The sequence below is a fragment of the Musca autumnalis genome, unplaced genomic scaffold, assembly GCF_047663935.1.
Source record: "Musca autumnalis isolate F117 unplaced genomic scaffold, ASM4766393v1 scaffold_2, whole genome shotgun sequence".
Lineage (NCBI taxonomy): Eukaryota > Metazoa > Arthropoda > Insecta > Diptera > Muscidae > Musca > Musca autumnalis.
In genome coordinates, this window is record NW_027411755.1 from 1756779 (window position 1) to 1778007 (window position 21229).

Genomic DNA, 21229 nt, shown 5'->3' on the forward strand with positions numbered 1-21229 from the left:
TCCGTACCCATAAGTACGAATTTCAAAAACTACCTCAATGCTACACTCCATAGATAATCTTAATAAATGATTCAAATGAATTGAAAGCCAAAATATTTATTTCGGACGGGAAAGAAATGTATGCTGACGCCAACAAGTGTAACTCGCTTCTGAATGGTTTAGTGGGCGCTTCATCCTAGTAATGTGTATGCAGTATTTTCTTATTCCCTCAAATAAGTATTTTTTCCAGTCATTTCAATATTTCTGTATTATTAGTGTAATGAATAATGATCTCATTTTTATACAAATTAATGATCAGCTGTATGAATGTGTTAATTTTGAATTGTTATAATGCATTTATATTTAAAAGTAATAGTCTTTAGTTTTAATTCTTGGTTCCCCTCCCAAATTTATTTCTTGCCTAATGATGCATTTAAATGATAATCTTGGTCCAGTTGTGAACAATAACTCTTACATTAAATCTGTACTTAATCCATTCAATCAAAATTTTAAATTTGCGCATTTAAATTGCCGTAGCATCAAGCCCCATCATAAAATTGATGAATTGCGACAAATCTTAAAAGATAGCATATTTCATATGTTTGCTGTATCAGAAACATGGCTATCTTCTGAGATTAGTAATAATGCTGTTTCCTTACCCGGGTACAGGCTTTGTCGTAATGACCGACAAAGTCCTGGCAGGGGTGGGGGTGTCGGAATATTTATATGCAATGGACTTTCGTATAGAATTGTATTTCAGATTTCTGTTGTAGGTTGTGAATCGTTATTTATTGAAACTCATTTTGATAATGTTAAAATTCTTTTTGGCGTTGTCTACTTGGCTTCTGGAAATCTAGTTTGCTTTGAACACCATCATAAGCATTTAATCTCTAAATATTCCAATGTTATAATTTTAGGAGATTTTAACTCCAATCTTTTTAATGCCTCCAAAGCGAATGCTATTCGAGCTTTCTGTACACGTTATAGTATGTCTGTAGTACATAATTCCAAACCAACGCATTTCGATCTAGGAAGAAGGACTACATCACTTATTGATTTTATGATTTTGAGTGATATTTCGTGCCTAAGCCATTTTGATCAGGTCCAATGTCCATCTGTGTCTGACCATGCCCTTGTTTTTGGATCTCTCGGCTTCAAGATTCATTGTCCGTCCGACTTTATAGAATTTCGTGATTTTAGCAATGTAGATTGGGATCGCCTATTTTCTTTTCTTGAATCGTTTGACAGTAATGCAATGTTAAATGCAATAGATGTAAACATAAAGTGTTCTTATATAAGTGATTTGCTAACGAATCTCTTTACTTGTGTACCAGTAATTAGAAAGAAAATACATTTATCATCAAGTAATTGGTTTCAAGCATGTGATGTAACGTTTGCAAGGTCAGTAAGAGATCTGGCATTTTCAGCTTTCCAGTCTATTCGGACTCAGGACAATTGGTTAAAGTACTGTAGGTATCGTAACAAAGCAAGGACTGTTATTCGCAGGGCGAAACGTAGATATTTTTCAAAGCTTTTTGGTAGCATGAGTTCTGTTGAAATGTGGAGACTACTCAAAAACTCGGGATGTGTTCAGCATGACAGCCCTGAGTTTGATATCGATGTAAATGACATAAATACTTTTTTTGCGCAAGGCAATCTAACATCAAATAATGATTTGGATCTTACCCAATTCAGTGACAATACTTCCTCTTTTTCATTTAGATGTGTTTCTGCAGTGGAGATTTTTGATGCTATGACCAAAATTAAATCTAAATCAGTGGGTGTTGATGGAATTCCTATACACTTCCTAAAACTTGTCTACCCCTATATTTCAGAATATATTTTGCATTTGGTGAACTATATTTTAACATCTTCAACTTTTCCGTTAGCTTGGAAAAATGCCCGAGTGGTTCCTATTCCAAAAACAAAAAATGTTCGTAGTCCTGACGACCTACGCCCTATATCTATCCTTCCAGCTATTTCAAAAGTCGTCGAAGTCATTTTGAAAGATCAGATTTTGGAATACACATCTAATTTGATTTCAGATACCCAGTATGCGTTCCGTCAGGGGCACAACACAACACATTTGCTCTTGAAAGCAACTGATTTCATTCGTCAGAATATAAATGAAGGAAAGTTAAGTGTTTTAGTATCTCTTGATCTATCGAAAGCTTTCAATTCTATAAATTTTTTTCATATGATTACAAAACTAAGAGACAATTTTAATTTTTCTTTCACTGCCTGCAAGCTTATTTACTCATACATAAGAGACAGATGTCAGTTTGTTGTTGCTAACAGCTGTCAGTCCGACACAGTTTCGCTTCATAGTGGTATACCGCAAGGTTCTGTTTTGGGACCATTGTTGTTCATTCTTTATGTTAATGACCTGCGTGATGCCTTAGATTTTGAGTTTTGCAGGACATTTCAATTTGCAGATGATATTTTCTTGATTTTTGTAGGTCACGTTAGTAATTTGTTATCGTTCGAGAACTCTATAAATGAATGTCTTCAGCAATTTTTGTGTTGGGCAACCTCCAACTATCTTACTATAAATTCTTCAAAAACTAAGGCTTTAATGTTTGGTAGGACTAAGAACGCAGCTCCTGATATGAACATCTGTTTGCACAATAACTATATCGATTTTGTTACGCACCACAAGATTTTAGGTGTTGTAGTTGACAATGAACTATCATTTAAACAACATATTGATGCTTTATCTGGAAGAATTTGGTCTTTGCTAAGAAGGATATATGCTTCCAATCTATACATGCCTCTTCGGGTCAAGAAATGTTTAGCCCATGCCATGCTAATGTCTAACATATTATATGGTTTAGAAGTTGTCTCAGGCTGCGTAGGTATCCAACTTGCTCGTTTGCAGAGAGCTATGAATGCGGTTGTGAGATTCGTTTTCAACGTTCCCCGCAGAAGTCATATTTCCGAATACGTGAAACGTTTTCTGGGGTGTTCTTTTGCTGACTTTGTATCTATTCGTATCCTCTTAACCTTTTACAATATTATTAAGTCTGGAAAACCTACGTCCCTATATTCGAGCTTTACGTTTTTCCATTCAATAAGAAATCCGCAGATAAATATTCCTATACTTATTAGAAATACATATGCAAGATCGTTCTTAGTTCGCGTTGCACGTACCTGGAATCCACTGCCTCATGAACTAAGGATATTTTCTCACTCTAATAATGTGTTTAGAAAGAAACTTCATGCTCATCTAATTTCACGCCGAACTGTTTGAAATACAATTTTATCACTTTGTCTTTTTTTCGCAACTACGTATTGTTGTTTTCAATCATTTAGTTACATAATTGTAGCTTGTATGGGTTATTGTTCACTTGGCCATTTTACATTTGTTTGTTTTTTTATATATATTTTTACGGCTGGGGAGCCAAGAATAAGGATTATAGATGTCAATAATTTTGTATATTTTATAATGTAGTATTAAATACTCAGGATTTATATGCTAAGTAATACGTTTATATGGTCTTGTAGGCCTAGTATTACTAGAATGGATTTGAATAAATAAATAAATAAATAAATAAATAATTACAGATTTCAGGATTCCAGCTCTATCTGTTCACCCAAATCCAAAATGTACCAAAATTAGTACCATTTAGTACTTTCCGTACCTATAAGTACGAATTTCCATAACTACCTCAATCCTACACTCCATAAGTAATCTCAATTCCAAATTACAGTATTCCAGCTCTATCCGTCCACCTAAATTTAAATTGTACCAAATTTAGTACCATTTACTACTTTCCGTACCTATAAGTACGAATTTCCATAACTACCTCAATCCTACACTCCATAAGTAATCTTACTTCCAAATTTCGGGATCCCAGCTCTATTCGTTCCCCCAATTCCAAATTGTACCAAATTTAGTACTTTCCGTACCCATAAGTACGAACTACCAAAACTTCCTCAATCATACACTTCATCTGTTATCTTAATTCCAAATTTCAGCACTCCAGCTCTATCCGTTCAATCAAATCCAAATTGCGTACCATTTAGTACTTTTCGTTCCCCCTAAGTACGAATTTCCAAAACTTGCTCAATCCTACACCCCAATAGTAATGTTAAATTAAAATTTCAGTATTTCAGCTCTATCCGTTCAACAAAATTTATATTGTACCAAATTTAGTACCATTTAGTACTTTCCGTACCCAAAAGTACGAAATTCCAACAATAACTCAATCCGACACTCCAAAAGTAATTAAATTCCAAATTTCAGGATTCCAGCTCTATCCGTTCACACATATCCAATTTGTACCAAATTTAGTACCGTTTACTACTTTTCGTACCCATAAGTAAGAATTTCTAAAACTACCTCAATCCTTCACTCCATCAGTAATCTTAATTCAAAATTTCAGGTTTTCATGTCTATCTAAATCCAAATTGTACCAAATTTGGTACCATTTAATACTTTTCGTACACATAAGTACGAACTTCCAAAACTACCCCCATATCTCAATCGTACACTTCAATCTAAATTCCAAATTTCAGGTTTTCAGCTCTATCCGTTCACATAAATCCAAATTGTACCAAATTTAGTACCATTTAGTACTTCTCGTATACATAAGTACGAACTTCCAAAATAATTTCTTATATCAACACTACTTCCCAACCTTGATTCCCATAACAAATATGAAGATTGTAGCTATATCCGCTCAAAATATACAATTGGTACCAAATTTAGTAACTTTTCGTACACTTATAGGTCGAATTTCCAAAAACCCTATGGTACATCTTTCTAACTCTCCATCAGTTACCCTCATTCCAAATTTCAGAATTCTAGCTCTTCCCGTTTGCCTAATACAAAGGGTACCATATTTAGTACCTTTTAGTACTTTTCGTACCCTTCTAAGTCGAATTTCCAAAAACCCAGCCTTATCTCACCCCTACACACCGACAGCAACCCACAGTCAAAATTTCAGCTTTCTAGCTTCAGCGGTTTCGTCTGGGCGATGATATGTCAGTCACTCACTCAGTCACTCACTCACTAAGCTCTTTTATATATATAGATTATTTATTATTTATGATTTATTATTTACTATTTATTATAATTTGCGGATTCCAGCGCCATCTCTCCATCCAAATGCAATTTATACCAAATTTAGTATTTTCCGTACTTAAAAGTACGAATTTCAGAATTACCTCAATCCTACACTTCAAAAGTAGTTTTAATTCCAAATTTCAGTATTCCATCTCTATGCGTTCACTCACATACAAATTGTACCAAATTTAGTACTTTTCGTACCCATAAGTAAGAATTTCCAAACCTTCCTCAATCATACACTCCAACAGTAACCATAATTCGAAATTTCAAGATTCCAACTCTATCCGTTCACCCAAATATAAATTGTACCAAATTTAGTACATTTAGTACTTTCCGTACCCATAAGTATGAATTTCCAAAACTATCTTAATCCTACACTCCATAAGTAACCTTAATTCCAAATTTCAGGATTCCAACTCTATCCGTTCAACTAAATTTAAATTGTACCAAATTTAGTACCATTTAGTATTTTCCGTACCCATAAGTATAAATTTCCAAGACTAACATAATCCTACACTCCAAAAGTAATTAAATTCCAAATTTCAGAATTCCAGCTCTATCCGTTCACCCAAATCCAATTTGTACCAAATTTAGTACCGTTTACTACTTTTTGTACCCATAAGTAAGAATTTCCAAAACTACCTCAATCCTTTACTCCATCAGTAATCTTAATTCCAAATTTCAGGTTTCCGTGTCTATCTAAATCCAAATTGTACCAAATTTGGTACTATTTAGTACTTTTCGTACACATAAGTATGAATTTCCAAAAGTACACCCACATCTCAATCGTACGCTTCAACGGTAATCTAAATTCCAAGTTTCAGGTTTTCAGCTCTATCCGTTCACCCAAATCCAAATTGTACCAAATTTAGTACCATTTAGTACTACTCGTACACATTAGTACGAACTTCCAAAATCATTTCCTTATATCAACACCACTTCCCAACCTTGATTCCCATAACAAATATGAAGATTGTAGCTATATCCGCTCAAAATATACAATTGGTACCAAATTTAGTAACTTTTCGTACACTTATAGGTCGAATTTCCAAAAACCCTATGGTACATCTTTCTAACTCTCCATCAGTTACCCTCATTCCAAATTTCAGAATTCTAGCTCTTCCCGTTTGCCTAATACAAAGGGTACCATATTTAGTACCTTTTAGTACTTTTCGTACCCTTCTAGGTCGAATTTCCAAAAACCCAGCCTTATCTCACCCCTACACACCGACAGCAACCCACAGTCCAAATTTCAGCTTTCTAGCTTCAGCGGTTTCGTCTGGGCGATGATATGTCAGTCACTCACTCACTAAGCTCTTTTATATATATAGATTATTTATTATTTATTATTTATTATTTATTATTTATTATTTATTATTTATTATTTACTATTTATTATAATTTCCGGATTACAGGGCTATCTCTCCATACAAATGCAACTTATACCAAATTTAGAATTTTCCGAAATTTCAATTTAATTCGAAATTTCTGGATTCCAGCTCTATCCGTTCACCCAAATATAAATTGTACCAAATTTAGTACATTTAGTACTTTCCGTTCCCATAAGTATGAATTTCCAAAACTACCTCAATCCTACACTCCATCAGTAACCTTAATTCGAAATTTCCGTTTTCCATGTCTATCTAAATCCAAATTGTACCAAATTTGGTACCATTTACTACTTTTCGTACACATAAGTATGAATTTCCAAAACTACCTCAATCCTACACTCCATCAGTAACCTTAATTCGAAATTTCAGGATTCCAACTCTATCCGTTCAACTAAATTTAAATTGTACCAAATTTAGTACCATTTAGTACTTTCCGTACCCATAAGTATAAATTTCTAATACTAACTCAATCCTACACTCCAACAGTAATTAAATTCCAAATTTCAGGATTCCAGCTCTATCCGTTCACCCAAATCCAATTTGTACCAAATTTAGTACCGTTTACAACTTTTCGTACCCATAAGTAAGAATTTCCAAAACTACCTCAATCCTTCACTCCATCAGTAATCATAATTCCAAATTTCAGGTTTCTATGTCTATCTAAATCCAAAGTGTACCAAATTTGGTACCATTTAGTACTTTTCGTACACATAAGTATGAATTTCCAAAAGTACACCCATATCTCAATCGCACGCTTCAACGGTAATCTAAATTCCAAATTTCAGGTTTTCAGCTCTATCCGGTCACCCAAATCCGAATTGTACCAAATTTAGTACCATTTAGTATTACTCGTACACATAAGTACGAACTTCCAAAATCATTTCCCTATATTAACGCCACTTCCCAACCTTGATTCCCATACCAAATATGAAGATTGTAGCTATATCTGATCAAAATATACAATTGGTACCAAATTTAGTAACTTTTCGTACACTTATAGGTCGAATTTCCAAAAACCCTTTGGTACATCTTTCTAACTCTCCATCAGTTACCCTCATTCCAAATTTCAGAATTCTAGCTCTTCCCGTTTGCCTAATACAAAGGGTACCATATTTAGTACCTTTTAGTACTTTTCGTACCCTTCTAGGTCGAATTTCCAAAAACCCAGCCTTATCTCACCCCTACACACCGACAGCAACCCACAGTCCAAATTTCAGCTTTCTAGCTTCAGCGGTTTCGTCTGGGCGATGATATGTCAGTCACTCACTCACTAAGCTCTTTTATATATATAGATTATTTATTATTTATTATTTATTATTTATTATTTATTATTTATTATTTATTATTTACTATTTATTATAATTTCCGGATTACAGGGCTATCTCTCCATACAAATGCAACTTATACCAAATTTAGAATTTTCCGAAATTTCAATTTAATTCGAAATTTCTGGATTCCAGCTCTATCCGTTCACCCAAATATAAATTGTACCAAATTTAGTACATTTAGTACTTTCCGTTCCCATAAGTATGAATTTCCAAAACTACCTCAATCCTACACTCCATCAGTAACCTTAATTCGAAATTTCCGTTTTCCATGTCTATCTAAATCCAAATTGTACCAAATTTGGTACCATTTACTACTTTTCGTACACATAAGTATGAATTTCCAAAACTACCTCAATCCTACACTCCATCAGTAACCTTAATTCGAAATTTCAGGATTCCAACTCTATCCGTTCAACTAAATTTAAATTGTACCAAATTTAGTACCATTTAGTACTTTCCGTACCCATAAGTATAAATTTCTAATACTAACTCAATCCTACACTCCAACAGTAATTAAATTCCAAATTTCAGGATTCCAGCTCTATCCGTTCACCCAAATCCAATTTGTACCAAATTTAGTACCGTTTACAACTTTTCGTACCCATAAGTAAGAATTTCCAAAACTACCTCAATCCTTCACTCCATCAGTAATCATAATTCCAAATTTCAGGTTTCTATGTCTATCTAAATCCAAAGTGTACCAAATTTGGTACCATTTAGTACTTTTCGTACACATAAGTATGAATTTCCAAAAGTACACCCATATCTCAATCGCACGCTTCAACGGTAATCTAAATTCCAAATTTCAGGTTTTCAGCTCTATCCGGTCACCCAAATCCGAATTGTACCAAATTTAGTACCATTTAGTATTACTCGTACACATAAGTACGAACTTCCAAAATCATTTCCCTATATTAACGCCACTTCCCAACCTTGATTCCCATACCAAATATGAAGATTGTAGCTATATCTGATCAAAATATACAATTGGTACCAAATTTAGTAACTTTTCGTACACTTATAGGTCGAATTTCCAAAAACCCTTTGGTACATCTTTCTAACTCTCCATCAGTTACCCTCATTCCAAATTTCAGAATTCTAGCTCTTCCCGTTTGCCTAATACAAAGGGTACCATATTTAGTACCTTTTAGTACTTTTCGTACCCTTCTAGGTCGAATTTCCAAAAACCCAGCCTTATCTCACCCCTACACACCGACAGCAACCCGCAGTCAAAATTTCAGCTTTCTAGCTTCAGCGGTTTCGTCTGGGCGATGATATGTCAGTCACTCACTCACTCACTCACTCACTGAGCTCTTTTATATATATAGATAAATCCTCATAAAGAAGGTTGATAGCCTAGACCAGCGACGACCACAGAAATACAACCAAAGCGAAGACATGTATGGACGTATGAGTGAAAAAAGCAACAACCACATTATGTTTTTGTTTGTTTTCATTCATTTACACTGTACGTGAGAGAGAGAGAAGCAAATACAACAAGTAAGAAAAGCGTTAAGTTCGGTCGGGCCGAACTTTTTATACCCTCCACCACAAATTTCAGCCATTTCGGTGGATTAATGTGGCCACTACCTTCAAAATAGCGAAATTCGGAAGGTACCGTTCTATGGGGGCTATATGATGGCGTGGACCTATACCTACAAATTTCTGGGGGAAAGTTTTATACGCCTAAAGAAGACTAAATACCAAATTTCAGCCATATCGGTGTGATAATGAGGCTAAAACGTTCAAAATATCGAAAATCGGGAGATATTGTATTATGGGGGCTATATCAACACGTGGACCTATATAAACATTTTATGGTAGAAATATTTCTTAGCCTCTGGAAACACAAAATACAAAGTTACAACCGATTCTTTGGTCAAATGGGTCTAATACAGTCAAAATATATTAAAATGACGCGTACTTTATAAGGGGTCTTATGTGGGGACTATACCAAAACGTGGACCTATATAACCCAACTTTGGTAGGAATGTTTTCTGGCCTCTGAAGGCACAAAATACCTAATTACAACCAATTCTGTGGTCAAATGGGTCTAATACATTTAAAATATATTAAAATGACGCGTACTTTATATGGGGGCTATACCAAAACGTGGACCTATATAACCCAACTTTGGTAGGAATATTTTTTGACCTCTGGAGACACAAAGTGCCAAATTACAACCAATTCGGTGGTAAAATGGGCCAAATATCTTAAAAATTCTTTAAAACGACGACGTGTCACGCGTCATTTTGTATGGGGGCTATACGAAAGCGTGGACCTACATAGCTCGCTTTCAATACCAAAAGTCCTACGTAAATATAACATATTTTCCCAAAATTTCATCAACCTACGTCAATCCGTTCGGACGCTAGAGTGATTTCCACAGACGGACATGGCTATATCGATGTAGAATTGCAAACGTAGTGACAAACTTAATATACCCCCATCCTATGGTGGAGGGTATAAAAACAACTCAGTGGGCGCCCTCACTATACGGTCTAAGCAAAGAAGCTCGACCCTGGCCTAGACAGACGGCAGTCTTAATTTGCATTAACAGCCTTAATTCAAGGGGTCGATCATCGATAACAATTATCGTTGAGTGGCGTTGCCAGTTGTCAAAATTGATCCACGTATGGCAACTCTCAACTGAAGTTGCGAATCTCAGTTGACGAAGCGGCTGTTTTTCAGCAACCACCAATTTTCAGTTGCAGTGAACATTTTCGAAGAAACAAGAAGTAAAATAGAAGGAAAAATAAACATTTTGTTAACAATTATTGATTCTTTGCATCATTAATTAATTTTGTGTATCAATATGGTGAAAATAACGACAAAGCAACAGTTCGAAATATTAATTGATAAACTGAGTGAAAATCCAAACTTAGCCCGAGGAGTTCGGGAGTTTTGGTGAAACCAAAGCCACAGCGGATGAAGCGTGGAGGTCCATTTCGGACAGTTTAAACAGCCATGAACCTCCAACACGAACACCTGAAGAGTGGCAGAGTCTGGATTCATTTTAGAGCAAAGTTGAAAAAGAAAATGCCTCAAAATAAAATAAACTTCAACGACACTGGTGGTGGTCCATCACAATAAGTGAATTTATCGCCTTTGGAGCGGACAGCAGCAAATCTTTTGCAAATGAATTTGGTGACAAATACAGTAGGTTCCGTTTAAGTACAAATGACGAACATCCTCCTTTGGACCCATAACATGTGCTGCATCTATATAGCCAACTACACCAGGGAATTTCGTTTATGAATAAAAATGGTTTTTATTTTGTCTTTTTTCCTCCACTGTCAACTTCGAAACGATCCAATTTTGGCACAATTTGTCCTCTATCAAGTGGACAACTTCCTTCAATACTCTCGACAATGTAGATTGAGCCATGCAATTGTTGAAATCAATCATGGGACTTTTAGAAACTTCCGTCCTCAAAGATTGATCTGTAACTTACTTTGAAGTCATCCTTTAACGTTTCCACAACGTAAACTACGGCATCCTTTGGCAATCGAAAATACACCTTAAACCTGCAATAATTTACAATGCAGATGGCAATTCCAATGGATTCGACTTGTCCCTCAAATTTCTTCTAATAGATGCAATGTCCTGTATATTTTCTTCATCATCAAAAAATAATTCGACCGAACTTATCATTTTTTGGGACAGCAAATAAAACTTGACGATCCGAAGATTCAATAGGCAGGTTATATTTCAATCTTGGGTTGTTTTCCAAATTTGCTCGAAAACTCAGCCAAAATATTAAAATATTGTCCAGAATACACAAAAGAGTTATCCAAAGCGCAATTATTTTAATTTTTTTTTTTTTGCGAATAGAGGTCGCTAGTTTGAAAAAACACTGATCGATAACATGTTTATCGACCACCCAGTTGAGTTAACATTAATGGTACAACATTTCGTCTCAGTCGCGCAGGCAACTGACAACGCAACTCAAGTTTAGTGGCAATACAAGATAGACCCACAAATTACTTTGGGCATTATCCCCATTTTAAATGCACAAAATCAAATTGAATTTATAATGAATTTAGCAATTTTAATATGGCAATGCTGTTGAAAATAAATTGTCTTTTGTCAAATTTTCATTGTAGGTACGCTGGCGACCATGGTAGAACAAATACAAGGTAAAGTTAATACTACAACAAATACAACTCGAACAACAACCACAAAGGAATTTGTTACTGCCAGTTGTATTTGTAAACAAAACAAGGAAATGTCTATAAATTATTGGAATTTAAAAAAACTAATAATTTTTCACATTTGGCTGAATATTTTGGAAAACATGAATGAAAATTCGTTACATTTTCAATTTTTATGGTTCCACATCATTCCACTAAACGCATAAATTCTCGCAGAAAGTAGAGCTCTTGCAGAAAAGTTTGGGGTCGCTGGAAATTCATAGAAAAAGGAGAAGCTGTTTCAATGTTTTGTTTTAGAAATCAAAAAAGCACATGTTTATCAGGGGTTTATTTTTTAAATTTTAACAAAATACCTCACATATTAACAAACGTTGTATCGCCTCTACAAGCGGTGATTTACTGCGCGGCTTATCGTTCGAACTTGGAGGAGGTTACATATCATTGATATGAAGAAGTCTTTCTGGGAAATGGTTTTTTCCGAATGATATATTTTTTTCTCAAAAAATATATGTCCCTAATGTACATCGAAATAGAAATAAATGTATAAAATGTCATATGAAATTTGACAAAAACACTACAACCCAGTTCAGTCAGCTGGGTATTGCTGCTACCTTTTCCTGTGCTACCATGGCTGACGACGTTAAATTGTTCCATCAAATAAAAACTTCAAGCCATTCACTTCAATTACAATTTGATTTACATTCTTTAGCTAACTGGTGTGGCGTCAATGGAATGTCCTTAAATCTTAAAAAATGTAAAAAGCTTTCACTATATAGGACTCAACATATCTGCACTGAATACCATGTTGGTTCATACAAATTAGAAAATGTTTTGTCTTTCGTTGATCTTGGTGTAATCTTGGATAATAAACTAAGATTTCATCTTCATATTGAATCCTGTGTTAATAAAGCCAAGTCATTATTGGGATTTATTAAGCGATGGTCCAAAGAATTTCAGGATCCTTACGTGACCAAACGTCTATTCGTTAGCTTGGTTCGTCCGGTCTTAGAATATGGCTGTATTATATGCAGTCCTTCTTATAAGTGTTATTCAGATAAAATTGAATCTGTTCAAAGTCAATTCCTTTTGTTTGCTCTCCGCGGCTTATTTTGGAATACATCTGTACCGCTCCCCCCTTATGAAAGTCGTCTTATGTTAATTGACCTGCTATTATGCGTATGTAGTGAGTGCCAGACACGTATGCACGATTTGTGATTTAGTACTTCTTCATCTAACCTTATTATAATTAGTTTTAGTGTATATGTATATACTTTTTTACTATTACTGTAGCCGGTCATCCCATCATTCTACTAACCCTCCATAGTCCGGTCTATGGGGTGTACCCCCATCGGGTGGGGCGGGTATGAGTGGCGTGGGACCGAACGAAAAAAAAATATATAAAATGAAAACAAATCAGCATCAGCGAGTCATGTCGCGTCGTCTATCGTCTCTGCGACAAAATTTAAAAAATGCCATAGAAAATAATCGTCGATAACAGGTTAGGTTAGGTTAGGTTTAGGATGCGCAGCTGCCGTGCTGGCAGCCACTCCACTCGGAGACCTTGAGGTCCATTGTGATCATCCTGACTATTGAAGTATATATGTCGTATTTGATGAAGTGATAATAGATGCTGCTGTATGGTGAAGTGTACATAGTAGGTGATGGTGTGAAGTAGAAGTGTGATATGTTGTTTATTATTATGGATTTGTTATTTGATGTTACGTGTGGTGATGATGGTGTACAGGAGTCATGAGTTATGATGTATGTTTTGAATGGTGCATATGTTGATACAAGGCTGTTGATGATGATAAAGTGTGCGGTTGTGGATTTTATGGATGGATGATGGATAGTGTTGAAGGGAAGATTCAATGTGGACTATGGATGAGATGATATTAGATGCTGCTATGTGGTGATGTGTGAGTGCTGATGATGTTGATGTGTAGTGGAAAGTGTGATGCGATTCTTGTTATTGGCGAGACTGCATAATGTTGCGTGACTACAGATTATGGTGTTGTGTGACTGATGGGTATATGGTGATTTGTGCATACGGTATACGGTGGTGCGTGAGTGCAGATGGTGTGATGTGTTCCTTGTTGTGAGCGATTCTGTATGATGTTGTGAGACTGCAGATTATATTCTGAACGGTGCTGTAGGCCTGCAGATGATGATGCAGGCTGTTTATGATGATATGGTGAGCTATGTGGGAGGAGATTGTGGATTAGGTGGAAAGATGGGAAGGAGGGAAGGTGAAAATGATAAGACAAAAGAGAAAAGAATAAGAAGAGTGAGTATTTGTAAAGGAGAGTAACAGATTGTTTTAAGAAGAAGAGAAAGAGATTATTTTCCTAGACTGTGTTAAGCCTGTTCTGACCCGCCCCAGAGCCACTTTAGACTCTTACAGTAAACCACCAGGATAGTAGGGTCAATAGAGGAGAAGTAAGATAGAGAGTCAATCACATGTGCACCAAATAGTCTATGCCTTTTGGCCATCAGTCTAGGACATCTACATAAAAGGTGTTCGATTGTCTCCGTTTCCTCCTCATCCTCGCATAACCTACAGTACTCAATGTTATTATCATCCCACTTACATGTCAAAGATCTTATTCTACAGTGGCCAGTAATGACCCCTGTAGCTATTCTGATTTCCGACTTGCATAGTGAGAGAAGGGACGCAGTTCTACGCCCTGAGATTGCCGGCCAGATTGACTTCGACACCTTGCAACCAGGTGCGTCTTGCCAAATTCTTACGGTTTTCTCTGCATAGAACTGACTGAGTTTGCCGAGGAAGTAGCAGAGCGGTGGCCTGACATATTCCTCTACCGTAAGGTCAGGGGACTGGGAACCACGCCTTGCTAATTCGTCAACAATCTCGTTTCCTTCAACATTGCAGTGTCCTGGCACCCAACAAAGGTTTACGCTTAAATTACATGTTTTTAAGGTGGACCTACAATTTTGAACGATCCTAGATTTGATAGTATATGACCCAAGCGCCTTAAGGGCAGCCTGACTATCTACGTAGACTGTGACTGTCCTACCTACTTGATCCGTCAGTCCTACTACCAATTCCAGGGCCTTCAATACTGCGAAGACTTCCGCTTGAAAAACACTGCAATTTGTATTGAGTTTATATGAACGCCTAATGTTCAACTCCTCACAGTACACCCCCGCTCCAGTACCTTCAGCCATCTTAGAACCATCAGTAAAGATGGAGAGGCTATCGGGTAGTGGCCTGCCATGCTCCCATTCACTTCTGTCAGGGATAGAGACCTTCGCTGCATCGAAATCCAGCGAAGGCGAAATGTAGTCAGTTACACTCCCTACGTCACTGAGTCCGATCAGACCGCTGAGCTGGTGTAAGATACTAGCATGTCCAGACCCAGAGGATCGCCAAAGATTAAGCTCCTTGAGCCTCAAGGCACTACGGGATGCTAGATACTGAACAGAAATGTCCAGTGGCTGGATGTTCAGTATTGCACTCAGTGCCGCTTGAGGGGTGCTTCTCACTGCTCCTGTAATAAGAACTGAAGCAGATCTTTGCACAGTAGCTAACCTGGACAAATTGGACTTGCTATTCAGGGCCTGCCACCAAACAAGACACCCATAGGTCAAAATGGGGCATACCACTGTCAAGAACAACCAGTGTATGATATGTGGTCTCAGACCCCAGCTCCTACCTATTGAGTTCTTGCAAGAATAGAGTGCAATTAGACCCCTCTTAGTGCGCTCCTCCGTGTTCCTTTTCCATCTAAGTTGATGGTCAAGAATCACTCCCAGGTACTTCGCCTCCGTAGAAAGATTTAGCTGCACTCCATCTAGTGTTGGTGGAACGAACTCGGCTGTCTTTCTTTTTCTAGTAAAGAGCACCAGCTCTGTCTTTGCCGGATTCACGCCAAGTCCATTGGTGTGAGCCCAGCGTGAGAGTTTGGCAAGTGCTCTTTGCATTAAATCAGACAATGTGGACAGAAATTTCCCGCTAATCAGGATGACCACATCATCCGCATAAGCAACTACCTTAGTTCCTAGATTGTCGAATTCCCTGAGTATCCCATTTATCACCAGTAGCCAGAGCAAGGGCGATAGGACTCCCCCCTGCGGTGTGCCTCTGGTGACAGATCTCCTAATGGAGCTCTCCCCAATATTTGAATTGATAAGCCTGCTTCTAAGCATGCTGTCAATCCAATCTATTAGGATAGGGGGGACACCCAGCGATTCAAGAGAGGAGTGGATCGATTCGAGTTTCACGTTGTTAAAGGCACCCTCTATATCCAGAAAGGCAGCCAAGGTGAAATTCGATTCAACCATATTCTTCTCTATATAACCCACGACACAATGTAGCGCTGTTTCTGTTGATTTCCCTTTAATATAAGCGTGTTGTGATTCGCTAATAAGGTCTCGTCTGAAGAAAGTTCTAATTTCTAAGTCTAACAACCTTTCCAAAGTCTTTAAGAGAAAGGAGGAAAGGCTAATCGGCCTGTAGTCCTTCGGCAGTGAGTGACTTGGTTTCCCAGCTTTGGGAATATAGGTCACTGTTACCTCTTTCCACAGTGCCGGTATGTGCGATAGTAGTAAACAAGCCCTAAAAATCTTCTGAAGAATGGTTATCAAAACAGTCGGTGCGTTCTGAAGCATCGCTGGAATGATTCCATCAGGTCCAGGAGACTTATATGGCTGAAAAGTACTAATCGCCCATGAGATTTTGTGGTGGCTTATTAATCTATTGACAAGAGCCACTTCCCCCGGAGTGCGGGTCCTGCTTCTGTCCACACAAGGTGTACTCGAGCTGGCATCCTCACTTCCGGGGAAATGTGTTCCTGTCAACAGATCTAGAGTCTCTAGAGCGGAGTTAGTCCAGGTACCGTCATCCCGTTTGATGCTCCCAAAGGGTTTAGGGTCCTTCGAGATCACCTTACGAAATCTCGCTGCTGCATTAACCCCCTCTATGGATTCACTAAAGCTTTTCCACGAGTCTCTCTTAGCTTTCCTGATTTCACTTTTATACCGATTGAAACTCTCTCTGTAGAGGTTCCAATCGGTATCAGATTTGGTGCTGTTAGCTTTATTAAAGGCTTTCCTGCTATTTTTCCTAAGCTTTGCTAGCTCGTTGTTCCACCAGACTGGTTGAGTTCTCCTACCAGGATAAGATAATGGGCAAGACTTCTCATAACAACCCTGGAGGACACGCGTGAGATCTGCAACTTGGCCATCTATTTCCTCCGTTGTGCGTGGTTCAGGGAACTCACACAACCTCGAGGAAACGAGGGAGCTGTAGATTTCCCAGTTTGTCCTCCTTGGATTCCTATGAGGCGGTTGCCTTTTACTTCCATGGTGGACTTGAAAGTGTATCGCTCTGTGATCTGAAAAGGAGCACTCCTCCGATACCCTCCAGTCCACTATGGCTGTATCTTCCATATTTGTAAGGGTGAGATCAATAACCTCCTCCCTTACCCTATTATGGAAGGTGGCAGTGTTACCCCTATTACATACTCGTAGATTATTAGCTAAAATAAAATCGAATATGGACTCACCTCTCGCATTGGTGTCTCTACTTCCCCAGTGGAAGTGATGTGCATTTGCATCGCAGCCCATCACCAACCTGCATCTGCCCGTCGTCTCCTCCACTAGTTTGCGCACCAATCCGCTAGGTGGGTCGGGAGCCTCATACGGCATGTAGACCGAGGCCAGAACTAAAGCCCTACCGGTAACTTCGTCTAGCCTCACTACAGTCGTATCGCCATCACTGTAATTGTAGAGTTGAATAAGGTTTAGACTTTTCCTAGCTACAATACAGGTTCTTACCTTGTCTCCATTATTCGTATAGAATAATGAGAAGTGCTCATTGTTTAGTCCAGAAACCCTATTTTTATACAAATAGGGTTCCTGGACCAAAGCAATATCTACTGCAGAGTCTGTGAGGGAGAGAAGGAGTTCAGCAGCCGCAGCCTTACAGTGATGCAGATTGATCTGCAGCACCCGAAGGCCATGCTGCTGAACTACCTTACTGCGACTTCGAGAGCCGGAACCGAAGTCCTCCGGACCCGAAAAACAGCACTCCCCCACAGTCTCTGATGTAGTCCGCACTCTCATCATCTATGGTGAATCGCATCACCATGCCGTCTCTCTCCTTAAAGTGCTTGAGGAGCCTCCAGCCATCCACAGAAAGGCCCCGGTTCTGCTTCCTCAGCATCTTGACTACTTCCCCTGCATCAGAGTCAGGAGGAGGCACCCACGTTGTGGCTACACTCCTCCTGGGTATCTCGTCAACAGGGACAGCAGCCAGCATGCAGCCGTCCCAGAGGTCACCAGCACCCTCTATCAACTGGATGAGGAAGTCTCTCGACTCCTCATCCTGGCAATAGAGGATTCTGATTCCCCTTTGGATAACCGCCCTGCCGAAGCCGGTCTTGCCGGCGTCAACCTCATCGGAGGTGATGGCCTTCCGGAGAAGGCGTTCCACTGCGATCCAGTGCGTATCGCTGATCCTCCCATCCAGATCAGCCTTATTGATGATTGCCACACGGAGATTCTCCGGGGCGATCACGCCTTCTAGGCTCGCTGGCTTCGGTGTCCTGTCATTTGAAGACCGTGAGGGCATCGGACTTGGGTCAGCTTTACTGGCCCTCCCAGGTTGAGCCCCTACTGTCTTCATATGACCGGTCCCCTGTGAGCGCGGGTCCATTAGGTTGGTCGGTCGACGATCCACCACCCTCTTGGCAACAGGATGCGGATCCTCAGAGGACCTGACCCTCTTAACGCATTCCTGCGCAGATGTCCTTGAGTATCCGCTCTGCTTAGAGGTCGATGGTCCATCTCCCGCCACCACCCCATGGCCTTTCACAGTGCCAGCACCGCCCTTCACATCAGAAGGGTGAGGTCTAGCAGGTGACGATGGCTTAACAGTGGTCTGTTGCCCAGTCCTCTGCACAGTCGCCCCTACTAGATCCGCACCTTTCTTTACCCCGGCGGGTCCGATGGCAGCCACCGACGAGACAGTCGACATAGGCGGTACCTTTGGCGGCTGTCTAGCTTGTGGCTGCGATCTTCCCTGCGCCAACTTCGAAACGGAAGGGATCACACCAGTGTTTCCCTTGCGTTCCGTCGTTTTCGGGGCCGGTGGAGCCAACCTGCTCGATCCTACCGCGGTCGTCAAGGACGTCCGCAAAGGGCTCGAGCAGTTTGACAGCACCGGATTTGCATTTTTCCCTGTAGAGGTTGCCTTTGTCTCAGCCGCTGGGCTGGAGACTGCAGCCTCGACAGGGGTCGGAATTTGGTCGATTGGCAGGAAGATCTTTTCAATGTGAGGGTATTTCCGTTCGAAACGCCTCACAAATCGGATCTTCAGGCCAATTTCCCTAAATTCCGACTGGGTCACCTCGGAAGGGTCTTTGCCAATAAACCTCTGGCAGTAGAAGACAGCTCTACGATAGTTGTATCTATCTTTTTTCTGCCGAGATTTATTGGCTTTGGTTGAGGGAGACTTTGGAGAGGCCGTCGTCGTATCCTCCTCCAAAGCATCCTCCACCAAGGCATCTTGCCTGTTTAGGGGGGGTTTATCGGAATCGACCGACACTTCAGCCCCCGAGGGAGCCGGATCCCCGACCGTAAGGTTGGAGCTCTCCAGTGCACGAGAGAGAGTAGCGGTGGATGATTGAGATGGGATAATTGTAATATCCATCTCATCATCCTCCCAACTCTCCCAGTCCCATGGAGGGGGGCTCTCCTGACTTAGTCGGAGACTATCGCTGTCCCTCAGGAGCTCGAGCAATTCCCTGCTCTGCTTATTGATGGCGTCGTTCACACTGTCCACTGTCGTTCTATCAACGTCCCCGCCCAGGGATTGATTATTCGCACGAGGTGCAACATTGTCCGGGTTCATAGCCATGGTCGATGATGAGGGTGTATCGGAATTGGGGTTGTTTGTTTTTATATTAAATTCTTTATCCATAAGTAGATGAGTTTATGGGGGAACTGAAGACGGACATGGCATAGCCCTCCACTACCATGACTAGGGCACTGACTACTCGCTGAGGTACCCAGGTATCAGCGAGGCTCCGTTCGAATACAGTTGGTACCCTAACTGCAAACCTTGAGAACACCGATGAGCACGAGGTCGCATAACACCCCGGTGTTAGGGGATCTCACAATTACTTTGGTAGGAGATCGCTACCAAATATATGTCACTCAATCCAGAGATACACTTTGAATTCCAGTGCACTAAATTGGTGCGTGACAGAGAGTGGATAACCTTTGGTCGATCACAGCCTCCCAGTTCAACACTACAAGAAGTCAAATGAGAAGATGTGACGTCTAGCCCCCGCATCGCTTCAAGATTGTTATCCCCGGCGGGGGAAAACAAGTTATTTTTATTTTTTTTTTTATTTTTATTCGTTAGTAAAAATGAACGGCGACAGCTAATTTGTTGTCGCCGGAAAATGAACATTACGGCGACAAAATTTGACGTCGTCGTGCGACTTTTGCCATACGTAATGGAAAAATTGCAACTGGCAACGCGATACGACTCGCCTCGCTGTACGGAATCGGCCCATTTGTTTCGCATATTTTGGCTATCTTTTGTAAAACTTTATGAAATGGATGATGAAATAATTAAATCGGGAACGGAGGAAGTAAGCTCAAATGTGATTGCATTTAATGGAAACTTTTTTAATTTGTGTTTATATAATAAAGTTCTTTGTATTATTGCTTTACACAAATAATAAATGCAGTTTATTTATTCTGGGATATCTCGCAATGGCTTGCATTTTTATTGCATCTTTAGACTGACTAAAAATGCAATCCGAAGAGTGCCTTTAAATTCAATCCAAAACACTACATCAAAACTGTGATTTGGATCGAAAATGGAGTGCATCCTAGCTGTGTGCTGGGATAAGTGAATTCATAGAAAAAGATGTACTCCAACGGCACTTGTACTGTACACTTGTAGTGATTCAACTGCATCCGCGGATGCAAACTTTTTGCTGCCCAGCAAAAGTTATTTTTTTTTAAAAGCTGAATATACTATTTTAATATATGTATGTATATGCATGTTACAGAACCTGCAAGAATTTTTACTACGATAACAACTTTTCCTTTATGACCTCGAAAAAAAGAATAGTCAAAATTAGTTGATTCTTGCAGTTCTGGAGCAGACCATATATTTCTTTTTTGTTGAATTGGGGGGCCTCTCATAGTACGTTTTGATTTACGAAATCGACAGGATTTCAAATGTCAATTGATATACATACTTCAAATAATGCTCGTCAAAACTCCATTGAGTTTTATTTGACATTTACAACATAGTGGGTTTTGAAA

The 21229-nt window shown here is 39.3% G+C and overlaps 2 protein-coding genes across 2 annotated transcripts in view; one reads left to right on the forward strand and one right to left on the reverse strand.

The window, feature by feature from the left end:
• LOC141393505 (uncharacterized) overlaps nt 1-21229 on the forward strand; it is a 231911-nt gene that overhangs the window by 124597 nt on the left and 86085 nt on the right. The window lies entirely within an intron of this gene.
• On the reverse strand, nt 17524-20261 carry LOC141393506 (uncharacterized). Its single transcript, XM_073966530.1, has 2 exons — nt 17720-20261; nt 17524-17660 (listed from the first exon to the last, which is right to left on the reverse strand). The coding sequence occupies exon 1, from the start codon at nt 19863-19865 to the stop codon at nt 17919-17921; it is 1947 nt and encodes a 648-aa protein (XP_073822631.1). The 5' UTR covers nt 19866-20261; the 3' UTR covers nt 17524-17660; nt 17720-17918.